The sequence below is a fragment of the Lepisosteus oculatus genome, chromosome 12 (genome assembly GCF_040954835.1).
Source record: "Lepisosteus oculatus isolate fLepOcu1 chromosome 12, fLepOcu1.hap2, whole genome shotgun sequence".
Classification (NCBI taxonomy): domain Eukaryota; kingdom Metazoa; phylum Chordata; class Actinopteri; order Semionotiformes; family Lepisosteidae; genus Lepisosteus; species Lepisosteus oculatus.
The window spans coordinates 11,793,871-11,818,986 of record NC_090707.1 but is presented as its reverse complement, the minus strand read 5'-3'; the positions used below and the strand labels follow the sequence as shown (position 1 = coordinate 11,818,986).

Here is a 25,116-nt window from a genome sequence, read left to right as displayed (position 1 = left end):
AATCCAAATATCAAAGAATGAAAGTATTCTAAAAGATCAAACTGGAGAAGTGAAGCATCTTGGGTTATTGCAAGAATCTGAACACATCTTGGTTTTTTCACGACTACCCAGCACTGATAGAGCTCCATTCTACAGGATCACCTAAGAAATCCTTGTGTTTTCATATCCAAAAATTGTAAGCTTGATTTAAAAATGACAGAACGTTGCATTTATAGTAGTGTAAATAGTTTATTTGAACATAGCCATGGAGAAACCAGAGATCTAATTTGAAACTTGCGTTATTAAAATGTTTAATATTGCAAAGAAGCAGGTATCGCCTAAAATACATTACTGAAGAACATGCCAATATTATCCAGTTAAAGAGATGAAATTGTTGCAAAGTCGAAATTCACAAACCTACCTTTTTTTTTCCTTAAAATAAGCTGACACACATGCGAAATCGATATTTTAGGGTCAAATGACCTGTAAGTTTCACTGTAATATCAATGGTTTAATGCCATTTTAATGTCAGGCAAGCAAGACAAAATCTTGGCATGTTCTGCTTAGCACACAGAATACATCATTGTGAAACTTCTTAAAAATATCTAGGATCAATCTATTAAAGCTAAGCCAAAATTTTGTTCACTGTCATTTTAGTTAAATATACAAAAAAACTATAAGTTAAAGAAACATTCAGATTGTATAGTAGAGAGTGTTGCAAACTTTGTTTAAACAATATGTACAATATTAACTATAAGCTAATATGTGGATTAAAAAGAATTATAAAAAAAAAGAAAACAAAAAACATAAAAACTGCACCCATTTCGTAGCAAAATATCTGTACATTTAGAAATTTTTTTTGTTTTGTTTTTTTTTAACATAACTACACATTATCAAAAACAAATGCCACTCACACCAAGTGGTTCACATGAGCAAAACTGAATGAACGTGGATTAGTGGTTAAATACTATACATTAAACTTGTACAATAAAGATGGTGAGTAAAAACAATCAAGGTGATTTAGTTGTTAGCTAAAGCATATCTTAAGAGAATTAAAATCAGAATTCATTTTCATGATAAACTACTTAAGAAGTCTTAAGTGCTTTGCCTGTGTTTTGTATTCAACATATATAGTGTATACGGCACAACAGGATGTAGTATGCTCTAATTATCATTACCGAATTCTCACATCATTTCATTATATGGTATGTATTTATAAGGTTCACATTTTCATACCTTTTTTTTATTTGCATTTTATTTGAGCACTTAAGTTCTACTTCAGTAGTTCATCTCTGAAACTGTACATTTTTTTTGTATTGGTCCATGTAAACCATAATAACACTGATAAATGAGATGTTAATACCTTAGTATGGAGGCCTACAGTATATACAATTCACATTAACCTTGTCATTTCACAAAAAAAAAATGTAGCCCAGCCTCGGAATGTCCCTTCAGTTTTCTGGAATTGCTGTATATTTGCTCAGAAATCTTTGACTGTGGGAAGAAACAGTTCACCCTTATATGTCATAGTACTTCTGCTCCTGGAAATTGATTTGTATTAAATGTTGGAATGAACCGGGACACTTTTTCTTTAAAAAAATAAATAAAATCATTAGCCCTTGAGTAAAAAAAAGGAGAAGCTAATGAAAAAAAAATGCAGCTAAAGCACAAAATTAATTCCTAGGCTAAATACAATAGCACCGGAATGTATTACACAATTACTATGGAGTTCCATAGTAAATGTCACGGAATACCCCTCAACACCAGGAATCATGTTCCTTACATTCTGAACTTTCAAAAGAAAGACTTGAGGATTTTCTGTACAGACATTTGTGTCCAGTTTAGAAAAAAAAGCTCAACATTACTTGGAACAGAATTAAAGCCAGATCAGGTCATATTGCTACTAGTAAACACCTTCTAATCAGAATTAGGCACTTGGCTTCTAAATGCTAGATTCCCGAATTCAGGGACAAAGACTCCTTTTACCCTCCAGCCCCACCGGTTTGAAACTAGCTCTTGGCTTTTGTTCAACCATTACTTTTCACAAAGATGCAATGGCGCGCACACACGCACACACACACACATTCCTGACACGTGCTGTTCTCTCATTCACATCGTGACTTCAGAGTTGTTCACTGGGCGCAAGTTCTGATCATCAAAGCGTCTCCTGACGCTCCTCCTCACCGCGTCGGCTCGCCTGTAGGGCTGATTTCGAAGATCTGTCCGGGGGGGGAGAGGAAATAAAAGGCCCAAGTTACACAGCTTGTACATTTCAAAAGCCAAATGATTGGTTGTGTTACTGTAGGCATCAGTCAGGCAAAGCAGCTTGGGTTAGACAAACATGAGGACGTGTGAGCAATCAACTGTCAGAGAAGGCTGAAATGCTAAAATGAATAATTGATTGTCAAGTTTTTCCAAGGGGTTTTACTTTGATTGTCACAAAGGAAAATGTAAGCAACTGATTGTTTTTGCAGGTGACTGATCAAATGCTCCTTTATATTTTGCAAAGATCAAACCTCCTCTAACTGTCTTTGTGTACTCTTACAGCAGCCATGCAATATTACAATTACTTACTGAGGGGGGAAAAAGAAACCATCACCAATATCTGAATTGCAGGCTTATTTGCCATATTTGAGCCTATGCACTGTTTCAGTACAGATGGAGTAGTTAGATTAAAAAAAGAGGATGCTTGCCAGGTTTGTGTTTCATCCACCACCACCGGTGTGCTAGCAGAAATCCTTACCCTCGAGTGTACATTTGGAAATTTAGTTATATTATTCTTCTTTATGGCTGAATGAAGAAAAAAACAAAAATGATGGTTAAACAGAAGCGGGGATGAATGCAGGAGCAGAACCCGAGTGTTCAGGTAGGCTTTGCTGCTGGTTAGCGGTCAGAGCAGAACAGCCAGGGGGCAGAGATTAGGAGAAGTGGGGCTGGTAGTTGCTATAGGTACAGCAGGAGCAAAAGAAAAAGATACCATGTCTGTACAACAAAACCCAAGCTGCTTTGCAGATTGACACCAGAGATAAAATACATGTAGATCGATTCTTTAAATTTAGGCGATTACAAGGGATGCATTTTCGTTGACATTAAACTTTGAAGTACACTGTGTTTTGTTTAAAAACAGCAAAAATAGACCACCACCACTTTTTTCCATGCAAATAAGAAAGATACCAGCACATTAGACATTTAATCAAAACATGCCCCAAGCCAGTTACATGTTATTTCTGATACACTATATTCAAATTAATAAATGCCAGAACAGAAAAGATAACCTAAATATTTTACATCTAACCATTCTTGCTGATAGCGGTGTGAATCATGTAACTGGCTTCTATATTAGATGCAGAAGTGATGTTGAAAATGAAGCTCATGCTTTGGACTGAAAAGCACAACCATGCAGTGCCACAGGAAACATAACACGTTCGCAACAGAGGGAAAACCAACACTTAAAAGAAGATAGCACTGGGACGGTGAGTATGAAATTGTAAGTGCACTGAAAAAGCCAGCATGATGCAAAACCAAATGCAAACAAATATTTACAAACACTCAAATTTCCATGGAGATTAAAAGAAAAGCAAGGCATAGTGCCACTTGTCTAAAACACAAGAAATCTCCATCAGGACTGAGTTTGAGCAATGTGTACCCATGGTTATTATAATCATTATTATTATTATTCATAAAAATAATAATAATACCATAAAGCTATACAGTTTCAACACCAGGGGGTGCTAAATGAAAGGCCTGATCCAAAAACCAATAATCAACAAAGGGTTATTATTAATTTTGCAGGCTCTAACTCGAGATCCTAAGACTTGGTGACATTATGGTTTGCTCTGGCTTGTGACAATGTGTCAGAGGTATCACGGATGAGGTGCACTGCTGAGGTGAAATGGATCGGGTGACGGTGACATGTGTCATGCAGGGCACACAAGGAATCGACAGCTCCTCCAGAGATTTCACACCAGCATGCCAGGAGGGCAGCATTGCACGGACAGAAGCCCCACAGGACACCAGACACACGTTTGTTCACATCCAGGTGGGCCCATGAAGAGTGAAAAAGAGACGTATATAGTATTTCAACCTACAGCAACCTTTTATGAGCATCAGCTGAGAAAGTTTTTAAGTTTAGTAATGGAACTCCTCAGCGTGAACAGGTTCGCAGAAAAACCGAGAACCACGTTTGGCTGTTCGGGCGGTAAAGGGCACTGTCTTCAGCACTGCATTAAAACAGCCAAACAAGACAGAACACGGTAAGCAGCAGACATCTACAGTTCTAGGAAATGGTTAGCAATCTACAGAAAATGGAAACTAAAGCTAAGCATTATTAAACATTCATAATAAGTGGTTAAAGGGCTTTTATCTTTAATGAAATCATCCCCCTTTCCTGACATCACATTTAGGACTTGCAGATACATTTTTACATTTTTCCAGCAGCTAATCTTAATCCTTTCAAGCATACTTTTGATTATAGACTTCCACTCAAAATCACATTTTGATTTTTACATTCAGAGAATGGGTAAATATTTTGGTGAAGGACAAGATTCATGAATCCAAGGCAGTCGTTCCCATTAGGAAATTGCCTGTTTTCAACGTTGACATTAACCACTTTCTGGTCTGCACTGCAAACACTACTTCTACTGTAAGGAGATCTTAACAATTATTTACTTCCTAGTGCACCAACCAGCAATTAAAAGTGGCAGATTCATGGCTTTAATTTTCTAAATTTCATAGCGAGACGTTTTTTACAGACACTCATTCTTCAACAGCTCAGCCCCTTTAAAACTATTACAGCAAAACAAGCAGAACGGCAACGATTATTAACAGATGTGTGGTGGCACAAACCAAAATTAGATGGCATTTTTAAAAACAGAAGCAGTATATTAGAATTAACCACAATACAACCTTTCAGAATCTACTTGTTAAATCACTAAGGATGAATACTGTTAGTCTCACGTAAAAGTTAATTTAATGCAATGTAACAAACTGCAAGTAATGAACAAGGCATGCAGTCAGCTGCACATAGCTAGAGCTATTTTAGCACCTTCAAGTACCAATCAAACAGCTCCACTTGTATCTTTTCCTGTATTCAAGTCTGAATTAAAGTACAGATATATCCAGTTATATGTCGGAAATTAATTCTGGAAAAGTTCACTGTACAGAGAATCAATGGATAACGAATAAATTTTCCTCTTTGGGACTGACGTAAAAGGGGTTCAGGTTCAGAACTGAGCAAAACAGTCTAACCCTTGCATAAGAAAAATCATTTTGGTACAAATGTATCTTTTTCCTTAATACAGTACGCAGCAAGAAAGAAAACAGTGCCTAGGAAATATATTTATGAACTATTAATATTAAAAATAATACACATATTTTGATAAAATCTTGCCATTTGTGAGCTTTGCTGTGCAGGACTATACAGTAGTGTGATTTTCTTGGAGTTTAGTATTTTTTATTATCTTGTTATAATATACACTAATGCTTTCTGTTGTTTAACTCTAGACATTTAATAACTGAATTGAATCTTCAAAATGTGTTTTAAATGCCATTATAAAGTATACTTTAAAAATCTGTTGACATTCCTGCTTTCACTGCTTATTTGTGAAATAGTACTGTACGGCAGTAATAAATGTACAAGGAATATAAAAACAAAAGTTAAATGCTCTGTTCACAGGAAAACAAAAGTAAAGCAGTTTTTATGAGTTTACGTTGTCAGTGCGGATCTCTGCCCAGCAGAGAAACGTTATTGTGTGAAGCATTAAAATCGAATCTTGGTATAAATATATGACAATAATAATATATCAGCAAATAAAGAATCCACATCTAACAGGGTGTACCTGTGTAATTTTTAAGGTTTTGAATCAAGTTAACTACAATGAAGAGCACGGCACGGCCCAGCTTGTCTTTACCTGTAATTATATCTTCAATGGCACCGTCTTTGCCTTCATAGACATGTCTGCTGTCCTTGACTTGCTTCCTCCTCAGCTCTGCAATCAGCTCCTGCTGCTGCCTCTTATTCTTATGCGATGGCGACTGGCGGGAGATAAGAACCAGATTGATAATCCCAAAAGGCAGCACAAACAAAACAAATTCTGGGGCACATGTGAAAACGGACACAAAGAATTAACACGCAATGTGCCGGAAACAGTGCTTTTCATATGACACAAAAGGGGATATCGTCTGATTTATAACTACTCTCTGTTTCCCACTTCATGAAATGTAGTAAACGTGATACCTTAAGTACATTAGTGAATCTGTTCTTTTCTTTGGTTTTAAATGTACCCAAGTATGGTTAAACAGGATCTGAAATAGAGCACTACTGTACAACAAAGTACATAAAGAATAATTTATACAAAGATATTACTATAACTTTATATTACTAAAACAGACAAGGCAATGGTTCACATTTTGCTGACTTTTTTACTGGATGTTTTACACAATTAGCTGGATCGTGCCAACATGACAGTACCTTCTGGTCCTGCTGCTCCAGCATGGCCTCCTGCTCCAACAGTTTCTCCATGAGTGCCTGCTCCTGTTTCTTCCTCTGTTCATTGTCCTCTTCTGCTTGCTGTTTTAAAAGAAGGGGAAATTAAAACCTCACCTGTAATCCACATAGTTCTGGGAGTTTCTGATCTTTATTGAAAGCAGTGGTAACTGGGTGGTTCATTGAAAAACGGGAAAGTGCTGCTTTCCCTTACCCTGTAGGCCTTCACGAATCGGACAAAGACGGGAAAGAACACAGAAGGAGGCGTTGTTTTGGAATTTTCTCCGAAATATTTCACTGCTTCATCAAATGCATCCTTTAGAAAGAAAAAAAAATATTAATATACATTTCCATTTCTAATCAAGTATGCTAGAAACAAGAAAATGTGCTAATAACAACCTCTGACCCCCCTTCTCTCCCACTCTTAACTCCTAAACTTAAAGTCTGTCCCTTCTCTATGTCCCTTCTCCCATCCCCTCTATGACAGGCTTGCAGGAATGAAGAGCACGTTCAGCAATAGACTGATTCATCCACGGTGCGACAGGGAGCGCTACAGGAGGTCATTCTTGCCTTCTGCCATAAGACTGTACAACGCATCCACCTTGCGTCTGGGCAGAGGCAACATCGACAGTGACCTGTTTCTGGACTAAACGCATATACACATCTACTGCTACATCTGTTCTCTTTCTTTTTCTTTTTCCCATTTACAACCATTTTTTGTGCAATATATGCCAGGGACCTGTGCAATACATTTATATTTATATCTATATTTACATTTATATTTATATTCATATGTGTGATACGATTTTTCCGTGTACTGTTTTGTTCTAGTTTGTTCTTTGTTTGTCCGGACTGTGATTAACTCTTGTATTGTATTCTATGTATTGTACTATTATTATATAATTCGTTACAACACACTGTGGCTGTGTTGTGTGTGTTAAGCTGCTGTTGCACTGCAATTTCCCTCACGGGATCAATAAAGTATCTATCTCTAATCTTCCCCCTCTCTGGTAGAACTCAGTCATACCCGAATAGTCCCTGACCTTCAGCCGCATAATATATATATAATGTTATGACATCCCTCAAAAGTCAGATGAAATTTTGCTCAAGCAGGATAATAGGGAAAATATCTGACCACAGGTTTCTATTTCTAGTCCAAGTCTAGCATCAAATGCCTACATGAAAACCACTTACCTGTGAAATTTTGGCATCATCTTGGAGTTTCTTGAGCTTTCCTTCGTTTTGGTTGATGAAGTCTTTCAGCATAGTGTTGTGGCCATGCATACTGTACTCCCGTTTTGTCAAGTCCATTCCTCTCTGAAGTTCCTTCACATCCAATAGGACATTCTCTAGTGATACTAAGGCAGAAGGAAAAACACCAAGCTTGATGCTATTCCATACCAAAGGAATATTGTGTCAATCGAATACTGACAATTACCAGCCCGAAATTCTAACTAGTTACTTACAGCTACATAAACAGAGTGGGACTAGGGCTTCCCACTTATGAAAAACAGACAGAAAATAATGGAGTCCATACAATATTCAAATTCAGTTACAGTACTTGTAGAAAATGCAGTTTAATTTGTGAAGACAAATAGCTGCACTTTAGTTATTCGTATTTATAAATGGTGAAACTTGAAACTTTTGGATTGTTTGGAAAAAAATATGTGTGAAAGACTAAACTTGCACATGAAAACAATATAAATTTAGTTAGTTTAAACCACAGAAGAAAGCCACATTATTTTGGATCAGTAATTCCTTAAAACATACAGGCAAACTTCTATTAATACAATACTTTTGTTCATTTGAGTCTTGAATACCGAGTGCCCTTACCTGCTGCTGCCTTTTCAACATAATGGAGTTCGTTGTAGAAGAGGGACACCTGATGGTATTTCTCCTTGACTACATTGGCAATGTAGTGTAACAGAGTCTGCTTTCTGTCCGTAGACTTTGTGTCTAAAAGCTTTGGGAATTAAACATTTTAGTATGCTGTACACAAATACACACTCTACTTCCTGTCTCTTTTATCCTTCTAAAAACACACAGATCCTTAACATTTTAATGTAAATTGTTCTAGTCACAGCATTCAAAATAGTTACCTTGTCAACTGCTTAAAAAATTCTAAACTAAATATTGAGGGGACAGCATTGTTTTCTGCTTTCATAAGACAAAAAGATCATCAGGAGTTATTTTCAGTAAAATTGCATTTAAAAAACAGATGAAAACAATTACCACATGAAACAAAGCAATCCATCTTAATCTCTTTGAATTACACTGCATTAGAAGCAGTGTGGATCATGAAAGTACAGTATAAATTGAAACCTATTAAAAGAAATGGAGATGAGCTTAAGAAGTGTGGAATATTTGTTTACCAAGTCTAAACTCTGGAGTTTAAAACCATAGACCGCTCCTCTTTTACTGCTGTTCATATAGTTTCCGAGAGCCAAAATAATCTGCAGAAGAAAAGTAAGAGTTACATAAAACCATTGCTTGTGCTTAGACGTACTTAACAACAATTTAAAACAAAAACACACAAGAAGAGAAGACTAGATGAATACTTGCCTCAAGTATCTTCTTTAATTTCTGTGATGATTTTATAGACACCGATGCTGCAATTATTGCATGAAGTTGCTTTAAGAAAAATACAAAAACGTTATATATAGTATCATCTTTGATATTAGATATCAATTCACATGAGATCTATTGATATTTTTGAATCACTGAGTTGATATTCGATAATCAGATATTTCTGCTTTTGCCTTGATAAAGTTTTAATAACTTTGCAATTAATCAATTAACTGGCTTTAGTTACAATCACAAACAAAACTAGTTATCAAATTTGAGTTATCGAGTTCTGTTGCTACAGAACAGATGGAGATGGCAAAAATAAAAAAACAAAGCGTGATCAATGAACATCCTATTTTTACCACTTTAAAAATGGTATGTATACAAAACATTTCAATTTTCTTCATATTACAAATGGTAAAACATTAATTCTCTGTAACAGAATTTAGGTTACAGTTCAGACATACTTACAGGGGTTAGCATTTGTATGCTCTCAGTGAAATTCCCAACAAAGGCCATTATAGTCATTTTTTGCATTAATCGCTCAATTTTGCTGAACTGCATCATAAACCTGTCCTCGTCCGTCAGGCTCTCCAGTGGTTTCCTCTCCTTCTCGTACTGCCGCAGGACTTTCACTTCATTCTCCGTTGGCAGGAACCTCATCAGACATTCAACAAAATCCACAGGTAAAGTTCTTAGGTCAAACCTGTAAGAGAAAAGAGATGTTCACAATGACACAGGCCACACATAGACACAGCAAGTCTGATAATGTTCCAACTTAACACTCACTGCATTAAACTTCGTTCTGATGTCTTAGTCTTCTACCTGCTTATTCCAGTGTCTGTCATTTCCATCACATTCAGAGACAAATGGGTGAATTATACAGACCCCTTTTTGACATGCAGAGGGTTAAATCAGTAAACAGATGAGAGCAAAAATATAAGAAACGCCTGGAGAGTTTTAGGAAATAGAAATACTGAAGTAATGTGGCATATTCTTACTGTACTACATTTTGTTGAGGGTACTGCATGACAACTATTGACTACAGGTGAGAAAAAGTGTTACTTTATTATTATTTGATTTAAAACATTACTGACACCGCAATACCTGTTTAAAATATCTTACAATTTAGATTATCTTTGTACTGTATTTCATTAAAGAAAATAAATACTAAGAAGCAGCAGCAATGTACTTAATCCTTTTCGGTGTGGAATTAACCCCTGCTTTCTACCTAGTATTACTCAAGTTATTGCATATAACTTTTGAGGGTTTTTTTTTTTTAGTTTTGAAGAGAAAAGAATATGATTAGAACATTTGCTTCACCTATTTTCTCAGTAGTGACCCCTTAACTACGAAACCGCAATGAATTCAATAGTTGTTTTATTTTCATCATGTAAATCCAATATGTGGTGTCAATTCCAGAACAGACAGGGAGATATGCCACTGCAAACCCTAGGGATTGCACGAGCAAATCTGTAATTCAGAACATATCTAAAATACACATTAATTACGTAAACCTTTAACATGGTTACAGTGGTTGGCCAGTCAGCTGTTGCCTAATACTACAGTATATATCACTGCTTAAAAATGTTTATCTTGGCCTTATATTTATTAATCTATTTGAAAATACTAAATTAATATATGAACACCACCATATATTAAAATAACCACCACCAAGGATATTTTGTTATTTAAGATCCGCATGGCACGCAAAGTCTTCGTGAAGTACATTAAAGTTGATTGGCATATTTTACTTTTCAAAGGCCAAAAAGTATTTCAAATGACATAAAACTAATTTACAGAACTAAAAACGTACATCTGAATGGCTTTGCATATTTCCTCTGGTGTTTTCCCAGCTTTTCTCAGAGTGATGGCCAGGTTTTTAGCCCTGTTGGCATCCAGTAACGTCACTTTATTTGGTCCCTTCTGAATGACCTTCTGTTTACTTGATGTTAGGTCTATGGTAGGGCCTTGAGCTTTTGTTTTGAACATTTCTTCGAATTCATCCACATTCAGATCCTAAAAAAGAAATAATGAAGCACTTTAGATAAGCATTCTTTGTGTAAATTCTCCTTTACACAAAAAAATAATTAAACCTTGATAAAATAAAAAGGAAAACAAAATATTACTAAAAAACCGATGATACACAAGTGAAAAATTAAATAAGTATTAAATTAAAAAAGAACATCATTAGGGCAACATATTATGTGATATTAATAGCTACACATCACAACACAAATGGATTTTCAGCAAAATCTAGGTCAGAGCATGCTTCACATTTCTGCGCTCCTCAGAAAATAAATATTACCTCCAGAATCCTTTCATCATCAATTTCATTGAAGACAGTTCCATTTATCTGGTTAGGTTTCAAGGCCACCCAGTTGAAGACTGGCATACGGAATTTAGTTTTTATTGGCTTTTTAATTTTCACGGCTGCAGAAAAGCACAAAGAGAGTCACTTCAGATTCATTGGAGAGCAGCAATTTTCAGCCATTTTCACCCTTACTTTCTCTAAAGGGAAGATTAATTAGAAGAGAAACTGGAAAAGCCTGCTCATGACTCATCACAGATTAAATGTGTAGCTGAAGGTATGGCATGCTGCAAGTTTTAAGACCGTAATAAGTTGAAATAAAGTGTTGCTTCATCAGGTGTTGCTGCTACAGAGGCACTGCCAAAAACCACCACCAGAATTCTTGCCTTACGGGACTGTATTTCTTTAACTGTACACTTTATCCAGCTGCAAAGCAGCATAAACAATGCTGGCAATAACTAGAAAAAGAAAACAGAAGAGACGTGCAAAAATTTGAATTGTTAGTATGGGAACCCTAACACATGAGAAAATAATTGTCTAGTTCTTGATTATGATCTTTACTTTATTAAAGTAAATTATACTACTTTTACATAATCACAGAAAATTATGCTTTGTGTATCTGAGAACTGGGAAAAAGCTTTACAGTCTTGGCAGAAAGACATGGTTTCTCTAAGAGACACCATGCCAGACTTGCACAATAAACCTATATCTCCTTTTAATCTGCTGACTTAACCACCCAGAATGTGTTTCAGCATGCAATAATACGCACAATCCACACATTAAGAGTTACCATTATTAGAAATAAGGCACAACAGTTGTGTTTTGGCATATCACAACCTGGTTATCACAAAATGGGCAACACAAAATATTACTAAATATTTGAGAGGTATGATATACAACAGAAGAAAGGGCTTTTCCCACAAACTCTGATTTATTAATTGAAGTCTTCCATATAAAATCTGGCTAAAAAATCAATTTACAGTAAATCCTCAATATAGTAGAGTAATGGGGGAAAGCAGTGTCCAATAAAAGCAGAAATCCAGGAGATGTCTAACCTACAGCTCGAAAATATTTAAGACAAAGAACTTTACAGTACTATTTGTAACTCTTACATGAGAAGTTATAAATAGGACTGCAAAGTCATCCACTTTTCAGAAATGCAGGTATGGTTAATACCTAAATACAGTACAGATCTTAAAAGTAAAGGGAGAAAATTATCAGGAACCAAGCGGGCATGCATCACTTACAACGATCATAGACCAACATGTCCAAAAACTCTCGGGATAGATTTTTTTCCGACACATATGACTTTGACCAGACTCTTGCCACTGTGACCAAACTCCTCTCTATATTAGGGTCAGTATAATGAGGGTTTACTGTAATTTTATTTTTTCCCACCCTTCTTCCCTCTTGGCTTGATATCAGTCTTTTGTTTAACAAATAACAAACTCAGGTGCAAATTTAGCTTTGGGATAGAAAATTTTAAAAATCACCCTGTGCACTATTATCCTGAATTTTATGGACACATTCTAGGAAATCAGCACTTACAACAAAAATTTAAGTTACAAAATTTTTCATGTAAAAATTTCAAATACAAAACTTATTATCAAAACAGACCCACTGAACTAAAATTGAGTTATTCCATATTAAACCCAAGTCCAATTGCAATGTTTGTTCAATAAACTAAGTTTCACAATGTATGTTCTCCATGTGAATAGGATGCTGTAAATTTATGATTTTTTAAAAAGCTTATGTGCTGAGCTTAAAGAGGAGACATTCTACATTTGTCTGCCTGAAACCATATTCCACTGCTGAGGAACACTTCACAGAGTTTCACAAAACAAACACAAAGACAGAAAAACCTACAGAAGAGCTTGATGGGTCCCTCTATGTAAGCAGAAAAGGTAGAGAGAAAGCAAAGAACAAGTTTTTAGTGCAAAGGAATAATTTCCTGATCTAGATATCAGTTAACACCAGGTACAGAACAAGCAAGCAAGAAATGAAGTGCCAGTAATCAAACTGAAGAATATCCGTTTATCAATAAAATATACTAAAAATGTAAAAAAAAATCAATGAATGTTTTCATATTGCTTGATTCACCTCTTACCATAAACTGCAATGGAAAAGAGAAGATTTGCAGATAAACATTTAATTGCCGTTGTTCTAAACGATGCATTTTCATGGCAGACATGTATCAGGACTTATGTTCACTCTGGTACCATTACTCATGGCACAGAGCTAAACAATCTTCAGAACTAGTTAACCTTCTAAATGAAAATGTAGGTGTCTTGCACACATATGGATATAGTGTACACATGGTTACATAGCAAACTCGGTACTGAAAGCACAGTGCATTTCTAAATAAGACACGAGTCAAAGACAGCATGACTGTAAACAGCATGAGACTCAAAAATGCTGTAACAAATATTCTCCTCATGGCACAAGTGACTCATCCATGGATGTGTGAAGTTAGAAGGCGCCCAGAATGTTTGCTTCTTAACATAGAATAATATAGACAACATCCACAGTAATTACTTGGTGCATCAAAATTCTAAGAGCAATAAAGTACAAAACGAGCTTATTCCCATCAGTTGTCCACCCAGACTATGCAGCCATAAATAGTGAGCTGAGTGTGCAAAAGGCCTGCAATAGAGAAAAGTGTACGGTGACGGGTACAATTAATAAATTACATAGTCTCTGGTTTACAACCCTATAAACACTTTCTATATCTGACAGCCAGATTCCTATTTCAGACAATTTATAAACTCTTTTACAAGTACAACTAACAAGAAAAGCAGGCCTAGCCTTTTGCACTTAGGTCTGCTCTTTCCAGCCTGTTCCCAGACAGTTTCGGAGGCGGCCTTACCTGCTAACCCTGAGTTGAAGATGACAGTGGGAGATCCTGAGCCAGGGAGAGGGGGGGCTGCAGGGGGAAGGGGGGGAGCCACAGGGGGAGACGCCTCCAGCGCAGGGCCCGGAGGGGGTGGTGGGGGTGGAGGGGGTGGCGGCGGAGGAGGGGGTGGTGGCGGAGGAGGAGGAGCAGGAGGGGCTGAGGGTCCGTTTGGCACTGAAAAAGAAGGCAAAGAACACTCCACTGAATTCAGAGTCATGGGGAATTCAGGTATCTTTTCTCGCAGGAGCTAACGTTTGTTAAGTCTCCTCAGCTCCAGCGTCTGAGCCTCACCTCCTCCTCCATCATCTTTCATTCAGATTTCTATTTGTCTGTAACTTATGTGTAATATCTGATTAGGGGTTTTACCCCAGTGTCCTGGCCAAATTTCCCATTGGCTTTTACCAATCATGGCCTCCTAATAATCCCCATCTCTGAACTGGCTTCATCACTCTGTTCTCCTCCCCACTGATAGCTGGTGTGAGGTGAGCGTACTGGCGCATCATCCAGGTGGGGGGCTACACACTGGTGGTGGTAGAGGGAAGCATCCTTTAACTATAATGCACTTTGAGTGGAGTACTCAGAAAAGCACTATATGAGTGTAAGGAATTATTATTACATGTTGCCTCAACCCCTCCAAAAAAACCTAATTCCCGACTACACTGACTACAGGAATGTTATACGCGATGGATCAGAAATTCAGAAACACACTAACCAGACCCGGGCATCGGTGGAGGGGGAGGCGGCAGGGGCGGTGCTGGGACTAGAGGAACTCCCCCACTTTCTGCACCCAGTGATGTCCCTGCAACCACGTAGGAACCAGCACCCCCTTCTGCACCAGGGGTGACTGACCCCTGCTGGACTGAAGGAAGGATTGCAATTTCCCCATCCCCTTTCTTCTGGATCTTTATTGTCCCTTGTTTCTCCAGTTCATGGATTTTCTTCTCCAGGTTGCACTGTCTTTGGATCGCCTCGTCCTTCTCCTTCACCATCCTCCGCAGCGTGTGGACCTGTGTGTTTGCGTCTTTGTAAACTTCCTGCAAAGACAAGACCGAGCTGAAGCCGGGTGTACGAAGTAGTGGAAGGCACATTTTAATCCAACTTATTTGTTTCTCTACAGTTACCGATATGAATAAAAAATTGTATTTCTATTAAAAATATTTTGATTGCAACAGAGGTCAATCTGATTCCAATTTACCTTCATAATCCATGATCAAGAAGTACTTTCTTTTATGATTGTGTGAAGCATATTCTGGGCATAAGGCAAGAAATCCACATCTTAAATAAACTCACCCGAATAGAATCCAGTTCTTTGTTTCTATGCATGAGCTGCTTCTCCAGTTCCACTATCTTAGCCATAGCTTCATTTTCAGTATCCTGAAGTTTCTCTGTCATCTAGGAACACACAGTACATAAATAAGAAGGCTCAGATTTCTAATCAGAAGTTAATTTCAACATCATCAATTGTTTTATTTATATTTCTAATATTTTGCATGTTTAATCTGGTATGAATAGGGAAAATATGGTTCATATATGATTTCAGTACATTGTTTCAGCAGTTTGTATCAAAATAGAGAGTTCATAAACATAAACCATTTAGATGTAAAGCTGGTGTTTTGTTAACTGCATAAAAACTCATAATAAAACTTCAACAAACCAGGAAGCAAACAACAGTTTTTAAAGCAGATATTCCCCTTGCCAAATATTCCTAATTTACTTGGATTTGCACACTTTACCTCTCTACATTTTAAGCCCATCATGAGGTGGTCCAGGAGGCTTTGTTGTTAGTTTTTGTTTTTTGTTGCTTTTAAGTCTGCACTTAAGCATTAATCTAAAGCTCCTATTAAACACTCAAGCGACCAGAAGCCCTTACAATCTTTCAAACCAACCACTGCTCCTAATGAGTGCAACTCTTAATACATAATACACAACTAAAAAAAGTTGACAGCATTTAAAACAAAGGGCGAATCCTATTCTGTTGTCGAATCACGCTCCACTTACATGGGAGATGCTCTCCTCAAGTTCCTCGACTCGCTCCAAGGCAGCATTCTTCGTTTCTGCATCCTCCAGAAGAGCACCGACGTCAAACACATTATCCAGGTAGGCCTGAATCTGCACTTGCAGCTTGTCGCTTTCTGTGTGCTTCAGCTTCTGTCTCAAAAAGAAGAAGACAACTTCAGAGATTTTGGGAGGGGAAGGTACATTTTTGTCAGCGACATTCCTATTGTTGTTAAGGTGACGATTTCCATCTCCATTTCTTCAACGGCAAAAGAAGTCTTTTTATTCATAGACATAATAGTGTAAGAGAATGAGGTTTAGAAACAAGAGAATGTTCGGTCCATTAGTAACCATTTGGTTACTGGTGTGTAAGTGTCCAGAGGATCTTCTAAAAAAGATATCTAATCAGCTTCAGTCGCATTACCGGGCAGCTTGTTTCACTTTTCTGCAACCATTCAGGTGGAAAATGTGTCTCCTGTTTTCAGATTAAAGTGCATTTCCACTGGTGTCCTCTTGGTCATGCTTTACTGTTCAACAAGTTGCCTTTGTCAATGCCTTTGAGGATATTTAATATCTGAACCAAGTTCCCTCATTGTCTCCTCTGTTCAAGACTAACAGACTCAGTTCTAGCCTTTCAGAGTAGGACACTCCTTTATGCCTGGAAATGCATATGGTTGCTCTTCTGTGGATTGACTACGGAGCGGCAATATCTTCTTAGCAATGTGGTGACCAAAATGACTCAATATTTTAAAAACCGTATTGGTACATTGTATAGTTTTAACATAGCACTCTTAGGCTTATACATCCTAACACTTCACTACCTGCCTGCATTCCACTTAGGGTATACGGAATAGAATAAGAATTCAGTGCCATTTAAGAATTCTGCTGTTGTTTCCTATATTTAAAAAAGTATAAAAACAAAAACTTGTAAAATATTTATTCATACTTACATCTAGGAATTCATCCAGGCACAACTTTGTGAACTCATACTGTAAGTGGACTCTGAAGTTCATATCTTCCACTGAATGAACCACAATATTAATAAACTGCATACATGCCACCTGAAAAAAACAAATACTACACCTCAGCAGTTTTCTTCTTTCCCACATTGAATACACTGTGCCATTATTCAATTCTTATTAAAACAAACTTTGTGTCTCTTTTTCACCTGGATTTTACATGTTGTATTAGTGCAAAACTCACAAAGCTTCTAATAGCACATCAGAAAACAAGATAATCCAGTGGGAAATCACCTTTCTGAGTAAAGCAGCAATGAAGTATCTCCAATTGCAGTTATAGTTTTGTTAAAGTAGGTAGCAGCGTCAGCATGCGTAGGCTGCAAAAAACAAGTAAAGGTTTATCCCATGTTGACACACCCGAAGAAAACTCTACAGCCGAAATGTTGTGTTTCTTTTCTTTTCAGCATGGAATAAACCTTTACTTTTTCCTTAATTTTGTTAAGTTTGCCCTGCGTCTTGTATGTGGATTTTAAAAATGAACTATGAAAAGACTGAACCTTAGCATAATTTAAAAAAGGGATGGAGCTAATATGTTAAGACATGAATTAGCCAGGGACTTATCTGAATGCTTATGGAGGTCTGAAACAGAACACACAATCTATACTATATTAAGCAAAGTCAGGTATCAAAACAATTCCTGCTTCCTCTTTAACTAGATTGATAACTGAACACAAAGATCTACAGAGCACAGTGATTTATGTATGTAAATATACCATAAAATCAATATTGTTGTCTTCATTTTTGAAATGTTCCATCAATTTTTCAAACCTCTGTGTCTCAGCACAAACCTAAAGGAGAAGAAAAAGATCAATAATGTAATTTACAACGTGCATATGATTGGGAAAACACTGCCAGTACCATATCTGAAACAGGCAGAATGAATTGCGTACTTACACTACGTATTGTATGTGCACAAGGACAGCCTTGCTTTTCAAGGTTTGTATGAGGAGTTTGTTGTAAACTGACACTGAGCTTATCTATGTTCTTAAAACATAAAATATTGTAAAAGAGTGAGACCATAGTTTAGTTACAGACACTGAGGATTTACCATTTTGTCAAAAAAAATTGAAAGGGGAAACTGTATTCATTAACCACAAATACTGTATATAATCTAGTACTTACTTTAATTTCAATATGTTCTACATTTTATGCTAGGTCTAAAATGAGATTTAATAAACTAAAAATTATAAATTATGTTACAATATATACATAACATAAGATAATGATACATAAATACAATTTAAGAGCAAAATATCCTGAAACTCAACCTGTATAAATACCAAATACATTAATGTACTAAGAAAACAAAAGATAGTGAGTTACAAAATTGGTTAAATAGCCCTAAGTAAAAATGTGTAGTCTATAATATATTAATGTATAAGTGAAAAAAATTGGTCTGTAATGGTAATTCCAAAATCTATCTTTAGAGATTTCTGTGGGTTTATGATTACAGACATTTGTCTCTTTGACACTTCTGACATTTCAGCTTTGTGCACCAACAAAATGCTAAAGAAATTAATATTTTCTGCGAAGTCATCTTAAAAGTAAACACACGTTTTTGCATTTCTCTGAGGTGTGTTTGGGGGTGATCACTCCAAATCTGAAACACCACAATTCTAAAATACATTTTACCACTCGTGGCGCATTGTGCCTTTAAATGTCAAGTTTGACACTTTTTCAAGATTTGAAGCTGCATTGGTATGATTTGGCAGAACTTGGCAAACTATTGTAAATTAAAGCATTCTTATGAAAAAATGTATGGTTATTATGAATTCTATTAATCATTAATTACCATTTAAATTATAGGCTCAATTGCATTCACTATCAACACAATATATTAGAGCTATTTATTACTCTATGCTCAGCCACATCTACCTGAAACATCCCAAGAATAAGCTTTGTAACCAGCTTGACCTATTTTCTCCAGTGTGGTTAACATTCACTGCAGAAAGTGGAGATGAAGGCAGTGACTCCAAAAAGAAACCACGTGGGCCTCACTCTTAAAAACACTTAACGACTGCAAGGCACAAACAGCAGGACGAATACAATGAGGCATCTCTCATCTCCCAAAACATTACTGCATTACCAGGCAGGCTGCACAATGCCTGCAGACCCTCGTGTCTGCTAAACAAACAGGTCTTTTAAGTAAGGGAAACAGTGCTTTTTACATTGCAGTGATTGAAAGCAGGGGATATTTCCGACAAACCTCTATTGTTCTAAAACAAAATAACAGAAAACATTATTAGGAAAAGGCAAAAACAAAGCTATTCATATGTCGTATTGCAATCATAGTAATTCTGAAAGTAATGCTTTTCTTTCCTTAAAGAAAGTAGCCTTTCTTAACAGAAACATCCCAATCCTCTCCCTTTGTATTACATTTTAAATAATTGTAGCCATAGGGAAAGCTTTCAGACAGAGGCACTTCACCCACATCTGTGTATACTGCATAAATGAAATGCCAAAAGGAGGTATTTCATTATTTTTACAGTGACTGCCTATGAATTTGAACTGGAATGATCCTGATTAAATTGATTTTTTACATTTTTAAGTAACATTACAACTGGGATACATTAACATGATAACCCGTATCTACAAAATAGAAAGATCTTCAAGAAAAATACAATTCTATTCTACCATGGGTGCAATGACAAATTTACTTGTCAGAATTTTTTGGGCCCTATTCTGACAACAGTTTTGCCCCCCTCCCTGCCCTTGTAGCCTGATCTCATCAGAAACCCAGAAACTGAACAAGGCTGGGCTAGTTAGTACTGGGATGGGAGACCTCTCTGGAAAACCAGGTTGGTGCACTGAAGTGATGCTAGTGGACCAGAAGGTGGCACTCTTCTCTCTGCACCAGAATTTCCAAACCAATGGTATGATGACCGAGGACACTGTTCTATGGGAAGTGCAATCCTTCGCATGAGACATTGAAGCAAGGTCCCAACCACTTAGTCAAGAACCCATAGCACTGTCTGTAAGAGCAGGGGAGTCACCCCTCTGTCCTGTCATAATTCAACCAGGGACCTGCATAATGTGACTGACCTAAAATTCCCCCTTCACTCAAATGGCAAAGCAATTTTGTACTTTCTGATCATCTCAGCTGCTGTGAGCAGGGAAGACTGTTTCCGATGGTAGCCAAGCATCACCCAAGCTACACTTCACTGGTGGATTTAAGCATATTTACAACTCTTAAGGATAAAAAGCACTAACTAAATGCAAGGTATTATGATAGACAAATATAACATTAATTATTCTCAGTAATAAAACATGACTTGTTTATAATCCCAACAAAGATAGGAAGGTCAGTTATGGAGGTTACAAAAACATTTAAGCTAATTATTTGTGCAATTAAGAAACCTAGTCTGTTTCCAGACCCCTACTTTCCAGGCTGGTATGTTAAATCCAAAGAATGGTTTTAAAACATCAACCCTACCACACTTAAAACTGACATATACATGTGAAAAATACTTTTTGCAACAGCTTTAAGGTTATTAAAATGTTTAATGCTTGTTCAATAACAAATGCAATAATGCATTTAAGCAACATTCCTAAGAAACATTTTTATATGACAATCGGATCTGTTCTTAATAAAAGTATTCAAGACAGGAATCAAATTTACCTCCTTGAAGTTATCGAAAGCTGATAAGATGATTTCATGACCTCCTCTGACGAGACAAACAGCGGCTAGCAGCTCTAAAACAAGAGCTTTTGTTCTGCGAAGGAAACACAAAATCGATACCGATTACCTGAGCATTCAAAATATTTCATTAAATAATACCAGCGCATTTTATTATCATTAGGCCATACAACATATTGGTCATTTCATTGAAGGTTATACAATCAATTGTTCTTAAATTACTCTTGAAATTAACAGAACAAATTATGAACCAGCAAAAGGTTGGTAAGTAGGCCACAACCTTGAAGGGAAGATTATTTATTAAGAACCTGTAAAGAAGCACCAATAAAAAACACGTCAATGGAATTTCCGATAGGAAAAAAAAAGGCTTATGATCTTAAGTATGTAGGTCTGAAAAGCAGTTTATAAGTCCTGTGATATGTGTCACGTACAGTGACCTAACATTTTAAGAAAGAACTATTTCAATCACACAATCAAAGTCTCATGACTTCTTCCATTATCTCATTCATATCCTCCTGACAAGGCATTTTCTCAAAACAGCCGAGACCGTTTCCGAAAAGTATTCCAGACATTTTTTTACATTTCTTTCTACCGGCACTTTAAGGCACTTTATGTTCTACTTAGTCTGTAGAAACGACGAGAAAACAGCAGCCCTGTCTTCTTTTGGTTCATTTGCTGGACTGCAGCTGTCCTTATTCACAGACTTGCTGAAACTATTCCAGCCTGCCTGTGTAAATGACCAATGACGTTATCGACTGGGTAGGCTGCACTTTCTTAAATGGGCTATTTTAAGGGCAGGTGTCTAAAAGAACGGGTATATACTGGTTATATGGACAGGGTGAGAGAGGGACTTACCTGGGATTCTTATTGTTCAGACTCAGTGCAATTTCATTTACAGCGTGTGGATGAGACATCACCATGTTAAAGCCATACTAAAATAAAAAATAAATTAAGTTACAGTACGTTTCACAACAATACAAAAATAAAATATGATGCAGTAGCATACCAATAAATTTCCAATATGCCTACAATTCCATGTGTTTTTTTTTTTTAAGTTCATGGTTTATTCGCTATAAACAATTTCTATATAATGATTTATAGGAGAGCACCCAGAGCTTGGCAAACGGTTGCCAGTTACACAATACGTTTGCTATTCCTGGCAGGAAAGATACCATGTTAATGGCTATGATACAGCTAGTGCTCATAACAGAATGAATAAATATGCAAATTAATGAACACATGAAAAAAATAAAAATACTTTCATATGACAGAAAGGGAAAAACACTTTTCCTACCTGGTAGTTCATGATGGCACGTAAACACATGATACAAACATGAACATCATCCTTCTTACTAACTAATCGAGAATTCTTCAAGGTTCTTCGGCTTGGCAATGTGTTATACCTACAATATATCAAAAAAAAATTATAAAGCAGTTAATGCTGTGATCTGTGAAATGACAGTTACTAACTAAAATTAAGATTTTTTCAAATTTAATTGTGTAATAAAATGACAAAACTGTTGTATAAAAATACCTGTAAAAAGTTCAAAACAGGAAAGGTCATAAAAAATGGCATTTTACATTTATACAAGACTTTAAAGCACAAGAAGTTAAAACTTTAAATATTCAACATAAAATGTGATGCTAAAAGGCAAAAGATAAAAAAGTCAGCTGGTAAGTAAAGTTTATGTTTCATTTTTAAGCTGGAACGCAAGCTTTTTAAAAATTATGTCAAAATTGTGTGTGAGCCTTTCAAGAAAATAAGCTGGTGATTCAAAACAAGTGTTTCCAACATTTCCTTCCTGCTCCAGATAATTATTTTCAATTCAGAAAGAACTGAATTGCAGCTAGTTACAATTCTAACACCCAGCTACAGAGAAACTCAAAGTTAGCTCAACTGTCAAATGTGAGCCCTCTGCAAATAAGCAGCCTCTACAAATAAGCAACTTTAGAAGTTCCAATAGATTATACAGCACATTTTTCCCCACTATTTAATGAACAAGCATTTTAAATGTATAGAGGTTTGCAATACAATGTTAAAGAATTTGAACAAACCACCTTCTTATCACATAATTCTAGAAAAAGTTGCAATTTAGGCTTGTTTAATTTAGCACAAGTCCCACAGAGCTGCCGTTAATGTCTCATAGTCAGAACCAATTTGCATACAAAGCAGTATTCAGCAAACCTTTCACTGAACAGCTGCTGTGAAATCTTAACATAGAAAAACATATCAACTGTTCTTATTATATCCATGACGGAAACCATTCTCATTGCCAGTGCACCTTCTTCAGATCACAAGCACATAAAGGTAATGTTTATAATTGCATTTCTTCCCAGAGGCACTGTACTGACTTTTCCTCCAAACAGAACCACAACCTATTTTTCCGACATAGAGCTCAACCAAAACATCTCTCAACCACTCAGTACGGTTTTTTTCCCCCGCAGATTCCCCTATCGTTGTGTCCATGGAGTGGGGAGAGGGCTGCTGTTTGTAACCATCCATCTTCTTCAGGCTGGACACCAACGCAAAAAGTAATCCTACTAACAAACCATGAGTGACATCTGCTTTCACTAGAATGAAAGGGTTTACCCTTGTTAAAAGATTAAACACAAAACACAAAGTGATGCAGATCTCAAAATGCTTATTATGAGACTTGCACTTCTTCTTAAAGAAAAACTTCAATTGTTGAGTAAGGGTTTATAATTATACATAAAAATCTTCTACAAATCCTCCAAAGAGACTGATTTGACTGAAAAATGGAGGATATATTTTTACAAACATTACATCACCCAGGCATAAAGTGGTAGCTAATATTCTGAGTGTTCTGAACTAATCCTGAAGTGGCACAGTAGAATCACTTTAGTTTTTGAAATGGCAAACTCTGATGGGCTGAATAGCCTGTTCTTATCACACAGACGATGTAAGAACTGCTGAATGCATTTCATTTCACTTAAGGTAAAGTGATACAAATTTTAAATACCACTGGAACCAAATTAATCACCAGAGATTCTGAGAAATCCATATAGCCCTCAAATTGTAGAAGATTATTTTGACATCATTTATTGAATTTGGTATTGCCCACTTAATTTGGTATCTCCTGCAAGTTTCTATGTGGTGTAACAGTGTGTCAGAATGCATAGGAAGGGCTTTTCCAAAACCGATCTTATTCCCAGATACACATGACAAAAATGATTCTTTCCGATTCCGAGCACTTAGCAGTGGCAGGACAGCCAGAATGTTTATGTGGGCTTCACACAGACCCACAGGAACTTGCTAAAAACCGATAAGCTGGAAAGAATGTTTTGTGAAACTGAAAGAGCAGGAATGCACACTGAATTTTCATTAACTGTGCCGTGCTTTACGGCCCACCAACACTTTTGTGGGTCATAACTAAATTTTGAATTAAAAACACTATAAATATAAGATATTAACCAATGGAATTTAATTAATGAACTATCAAATTGTCACACTGAAAGACAACTTCTCTATAAAAGCCCTGTAACCAATTTCCATGAGGCCAGTTACATGGCATGGGAGGACCTACTCACATTAAACCTTGAACTGTGGGGAAACTCAAAAGTTCACTGAGGTTAGACCAACCCTGGTGTAAATAAAATCACCGTCTAAGTGGGTTTGAAACCCATTTTGCAGATTGGCCTTTTATCTGAACCTTTTATGGAATAACTTTAGCTTTAACCAGCAGCTACTGATATTCCATCCAGCCGCACGCTGAGCAAACTGGATCCTTGGAGAGGGCGTTCACCAGTGGAAACTAACCCTATACAATGGGAAAGCAAACCACTCTTCTCCTGTGCAAACTTTAGGAATGGTTTGAGAATAAACCCTACTGTGTCGGAATCCCATGATCCTACAGCCAAATCGCTGAACAATCAGAACCCACATCCAGTTCTCACCGGTCTTGATCAGCCCACGCTTATTGGCTAACTATTACCAGAAATTAGACACTGATTTCACATAGATATCTTGGCTTGTGTTCCCTAAATACTACAGAACTTTCCAAATGACACCAACTGCAATAGTTTTCTCTTTCAACCCTGTACGAATACCTGCATTTAGTTTCTCTCAGTTGCCCTCTAGTGGCTTAAACAGACACGGACAGCTCCGACAGTTACTCCACTGCAGGTCCCTATGGTCATGAGACAGTGGTTCACAAAACATGATAGTCAATGTCCTGCTGAAAAAATAATAGTTAAACCCAGAACAAGGCATTT

General features: G+C 36.7%; 1 protein-coding gene across 9 annotated transcripts in view; it reads right to left on the bottom strand.

Moving 5' to 3' along the window:
- Positions 1-208: 208 nt before the first annotated feature.
- The window catches only part of fmnl2a (formin-like 2a), a 75,395-nt gene continuing 50,487 nt past the window's right edge, over positions 209-25,116 (bottom strand). The window contains exons 7-28 of one of the 9 annotated variants that reach the window (XM_015358728.2): positions 22,178-22,286; positions 21,739-21,815; positions 20,866-20,959; positions 17,960-18,034; positions 17,178-17,288; positions 16,231-16,380; positions 15,523-15,624; positions 14,945-15,266; positions 14,206-14,406; positions 13,206-13,226; positions 11,337-11,461; positions 10,845-11,047; positions 9,500-9,734; positions 9,026-9,094; positions 8,836-8,916; positions 8,297-8,426; positions 7,658-7,821; positions 6,678-6,779; positions 6,449-6,547; positions 5,889-6,012; positions 2,723-2,769; positions 209-2,198 (exon numbers count right to left, since the gene is read on the bottom strand). In XM_015358728.2, the coding sequence (XP_015214214.2) occupies positions 2,160-2,198; positions 2,723-2,769; positions 5,889-6,012; positions 6,449-6,547; positions 6,678-6,779; positions 7,658-7,821; positions 8,297-8,426; positions 8,836-8,916; positions 9,026-9,094; positions 9,500-9,734; positions 10,845-11,047; positions 11,337-11,461; positions 13,206-13,226; positions 14,206-14,406; positions 14,945-15,266; positions 15,523-15,624; positions 16,231-16,380; positions 17,178-17,288; positions 17,960-18,034; positions 20,866-20,959; positions 21,739-21,815; positions 22,178-22,286 (2,680 nt within the window). In that variant the 3' untranslated portion in view covers positions 209-2,159. Of the gene's footprint in view, positions 2,199-2,672; positions 2,770-4,067; positions 4,200-5,888; positions 6,013-6,448; positions 6,548-6,677; positions 6,780-7,657; positions 7,822-8,296; positions 8,427-8,835; positions 8,917-9,025; positions 9,095-9,499; positions 9,735-10,844; positions 11,048-11,336; positions 11,462-13,205; positions 13,227-14,205; positions 14,407-14,944; positions 15,267-15,522; positions 15,625-16,230; positions 16,381-17,177; positions 17,289-17,959; positions 18,035-20,865; positions 20,960-21,738; positions 21,816-22,177; positions 22,287-25,116 lie in introns of those variants that run through there. The other 8 variants (XM_015358725.2, XM_015358724.2, XM_015358726.2 and 5 more) reach the window with 8 other exon arrangements.